This window comes from Hippocampus guttulatus, unplaced genomic scaffold (assembly GCF_054856545.1).
Source record: "Hippocampus guttulatus isolate MCC_2025c unplaced genomic scaffold, RoL_Hgut_1.0 HiC_scaffold_26, whole genome shotgun sequence".
NCBI lineage: Eukaryota > Metazoa > Chordata > Actinopteri > Syngnathiformes > Syngnathidae > Hippocampus > Hippocampus guttulatus.
In genome coordinates this window covers 695,965-700,342 of record NW_028233885.1, presented here as the reverse complement: position 1 = coordinate 700,342, position 4,378 = coordinate 695,965, and the positions used below count along the sequence as shown (strand labels likewise).

At 47.9% G+C, this 4,378-nt stretch overlaps 1 protein-coding gene across 1 annotated transcript; it reads left to right on the top strand.

Moving 5' to 3' along the window:
• The first annotated feature begins 951 nt into the window (after window positions 1–951).
• On the top strand, window positions 952–2,776 carry LOC147185304 (uncharacterized). The gene has a single exon (XM_086104624.1). The coding sequence runs from the start codon at window positions 1,039–1,041 to the stop codon at window positions 2,137–2,139; it is 1,101 nt and encodes a 366-aa protein (XP_085960750.1). The 5' UTR covers window positions 952–1,038; the 3' UTR covers window positions 2,140–2,776.
• The last annotated feature ends 1,602 nt before the right edge of the window (window positions 2,777–4,378 follow it).

Here is a 4,378-nt window from a genome sequence, read left to right as displayed (position 1 = left end):
CCTCCGCCCTGGGGAACTAACCAAGCCCCCATAACACCCCTCGATCAAACTACCGCACAGAATTGGAGTCTAGAGAACCCGGTCAAATCGCAGGATGGTCCAAACCATGGACATCAACACGAAACGCGCTCCAAAGGCACGGTGGGTGAGTGGAGGCGGACCCTCGACCCATCCACCTCGCTAGAGCATAATTCGTATGAGTCTAGATTCGACTGGTACCCTTTCCAAGCGTTCCCTATGGTTCAAATGCCGTCGACGAACGACAAATCGCTGTACGTATATAGACCATGGACGCCAGCCGAATTTCGAGACATCGCCGCGTCACTTCCAAAACCGAAGGACGATCCGGACGAGTTCGTAAGGGAACTATCCGATTTAGTCCACAGTCACAGGCTTACCGCGAGTGAACTTTTGAAATTGCTCTCATTAACTACCAGTTCCAAGTTTGGCGCAGTTGTGGGCAACTTTAATGGTAGGAAAGCTGCGGGAGGTTATCTGTGCTATGATGAACTCACGCAGGTAGGGGGACCCCTTGACCAAATTATGGAACGTTGCGCCAAGGCATACGAGCGGACGCAAGATCCAAAACAAATTGCCACATGCATCCAAAAGGCTGACGAAACTACGGACGATTTTTTCCATCGTCTGCGAATAGTGTTCAAAATACACGGCGGTATCCCTGAGACACAGTCAGACTTGTTCAATTCGCATTTAAAACAGCATTTGCTAAACCAAGCACATCCTGATGTTACCCAATATGTTAAAAGACATAATTTGAATTGGCCAACATGTCCGATCGATGAGGTTTTGAATTACGCACGGAATTACGAACGACTCGAGAACAAGAAAATGAAGAATGAGAGTCACGTGACCAACATTTATTACGCCGCAAAAAACCCACACGCACACGGGAAAACCCCGGGTCTTCCTTATAAAGGTAATAAACAAATACGGTCGTTTGCTCCCTTCAAATTAACCCCTAGGGACCAAAAACGTTTTGTTGAAGGCAGATGTTTTCTTTGTGGGCAAAAGGGTCACATGGTGAAAGAATGTAGACAACAGCGGAAGGACAGGCGCGTGCGGGAGCGTGATGGTAGCACGGGGACCTCCTCATCAGATGAGGAGGATTTACAAACGATACGGAATAAAAAAGAGGAGGTAGCTATGACAGCGATAAAGGCCTCTGCGCCTTTGTTTGAATCGCCCGCCTCAAGTGAGGACGAGGGTGACATCTTAGCCGGTAGCAATCATGTTTTCGACACAGAAAACTACCTGCTGAGATGTGAAACCTCGTCCATAACTAAACCGGAAATGACGTTGTTGGTTGAAGGAATCCCGACCGTCTTCCTTGTTGACACGGGCGCCGATATCACTGTTCTCGGTCGTTGGGATCGCGATACTGTGAAGCCAAGCGATGGCAAAATTCGCATGAAAGGAGCACACGGCTCCGTGCAGCCCCTGACGTTATTGCAAACAGTAACCATTACTTCCCCCACAGACCCAAATCGGAAGGCACTCGTCGAAGCCGCGCTAAATTCTCGCTGTCCACATAATTTATTGGGACGGGATGCTCAAACGCAACTCGAGATTTACACCATCGTAAATCACAAGGGCCAGATTGAAGCCCGCATGGGGAACAGTCAACATGATGCTCGCTATTTTTGGACACTCGATTTACCGAACGATGACGTAACTCGGAGTTCCGAATGTCTAGTTCGATTGGCAGGTACCAAATTAAAGCCAGGAGGTAACGTGCAAACGGCGAACAACCTGCACGTGACTATCAGACGTAAGCAGACACCAGGACCAGACCCTGACTACACTAAAGTTTTTCTGGGCCTGCAACCCCAGGGTATCGTTATTGAGCACGTGTATTGGAAAGATCAGTGGTGTTTCGCCACAGCGCGGGTAGGAAGGGCGGTCAAGCCCCTCCTCTCACAAGGGCAACACATTTACATACCGCTCGGCAAACCGGAGCAATGTGAGTGGAGAAATATGAATAACCTTGCGAGCTCCGTTCCAAACCACCTGTGGAACCCCTCCCCCGCCAATCCGGGGTGCGAGGAAACACAGGATGGCTGGGTGCGTCAATACATCAATTGGAAAGTGATGACTACTCCGGCCGTTCATTTCAGCTGACAAATTGCAGTAACACGTGACGTACTAGCAATAGAGGCACAGGACACAACACAGGATGATTTGAAATCAAGACAAATTTTTGCACCTCACACAGAACGAAAATATTGGACAAATAAGAGAGCACAACCAGATGACGCAGGGATAGAGAAATTGGAAGGCGGGAAACGTTGGCTTCCAATCTCTCTCTTCGAGTGCGCCGCGAGGTTGACACATGGCTTGTCACATGTGTCAACAGGGGGGATGATAGCGATGATAACACAGGTGCACCAATATTATCATACACATGGGTTTATGCATATTTCAAAAAAAAATTGGAGATGTTGTGTAATCTGTTTGAACCAAACACAAGGGAAACGATACTGTCTTGTCATTGTTGATGTGTTTTCAAAATGGGTTGAACTGTCTTCGAGCGCTCACGATGATTCAGGAACTGTCATGAAAGCATTGGGCGAATTGTTGGACACTGATTTGGAGCGACACTGTGCGTACCACCCGCAATCGGCTGGATTTGTGGAATGCATTAATGGAACTGTCAAAGCCAGGCTCATTGAGACAATGAGAGAGACTAAAAGTCTATTTGATCAGAAAGAGATGCATAGGCACAATGACTTGCCAGAGTGTTCTGCTCCACAGACTCGCCAGGTCCGGAGTGGTGATCAGAATTTCCTCAAAGTGCTGAAAAGACTTCTCTGGGACAGTGAACGCTGGAATGGCCCCTCCCAAGTGATTGCAGCAACAAAAACTGCGGTCAAGATCGAAGGACGCGATGGCTGGATCCACCAGTCGCAGTGCAAGCTCCTTCGGTTTGAGGTTGAGGGGCCTAGCGACGCCAGTCCCAGGAAGGAGAATCAGCACCTAAGTCCAAGTGCGCTGACCTTGCGTGCCGCCGAAAGACCACCGGAAGGGCAGTCAAGCGTTGCCGATGCACCATCAGCATCATCGGCATCATCCTTATGGGCCTAAGAGAAGTCACGGTGGGCACACAGGCCCACAGAAGGAGTGACTTGCCCCATGGGATTCAATGTCGGGAGGCAGGAGACGATTGTTGGTATATTTTTCTTTTTGTGTTTTCGTGTCGCTTGCGTGATCCCGCTGGTCAGAGGTTGTGCTGCCAAATTCATGGATGCTATCAAAGTGAAGTGGCGGCTCACCTGACTGTGGCCATGTCGGAGTACCAACAGGTGTACACGGAGTCTGACGAAGATTATGTTAACACTGACTTTGGTGATTGATTTACTGGAACCTTATGTAAGCCCGTATGACGACTTCACAGAAAAGCATTGCAGATGTGAGTGTTTGATGTTCTTGGGTTGGCTTACTTTGTATATAGTAGTTAGTTAGTAGTTAGTTTTGTTAGATTTTGATTTTCATTCGAGGTGTGTTTAGATTCAATTTGATTTTAAATTACTTTGTGTTTAGATTAGGTTTTGATTTTCATTTAATGTGTGTCTAGATTAGATTTTGATTTTCATTTAATGTATAGCCATTGCCCGGGAAGGGTTTTCTGTCCTGATCGTTACACCCCCTTCCCCTCAGGACAGTTTTTCTTCCCACCCGTGCAATTGCATATCAATGTCACCTGGGCGTTTGACGAAACTTTAATTATGATACAGAGGTGGGAATGTTAGAGGAATCTATGAGCAAAATTGTATCATGTTTAAAGTTTCATTTAATTTGGGCACATCGAAGCGTTTGGGTGCGTATCCAGCACCCCCAAATGCCTGCACACATCTGGCCGGGGGACTGTTGAAGTCCACAATTAGCACGTCAATACAGGTGGACAACCACAGGGGAGAAGGCGACACTCGGTCACAAAAGGGGAATGAATAATTCGGGAACAGCGGTTGAGCAACAAAAGACGAGTTGAGAACACCCGTCGCGCCCAGACGACATTGACCATCCGCAAAGTCTACAACATGCTAATTCGATGTAGACCAGCCAGAAAAGGCGCCAATGTACTGGTGGTTCAAGTTGGAAAAACAGGTAACCAATCACTACCGAGGAGCCGGACCGGGGTGCGGCATGCAAACATCGGGGGCAGTGTTTTTCTTGTATTTTGCATATGTTACAATAAAATGTCGAACTCGCGGTGGCGGGACTGAGAGTGTGATCGCGGAGCAACTAACCGTCGTTCGCTCTCAGAGATCCGCTCCCGCCGATATTGAAGACAATTTTCCTGTGTGCCGAGTCATTTCTTTAACTTTGTCCGAGAAAATCTCTGACAAGGTGTGACACTAAA

What these genes read in the sequence shown, in the direction of transcription:
- LOC147185304 (XM_086104624.1), top strand. Translation starts at nt 1,039, where the DNA reads ATGGTGAAAGAATGTAGACAACAGCGGAAGGACAGGCGCGTGCGGGAG.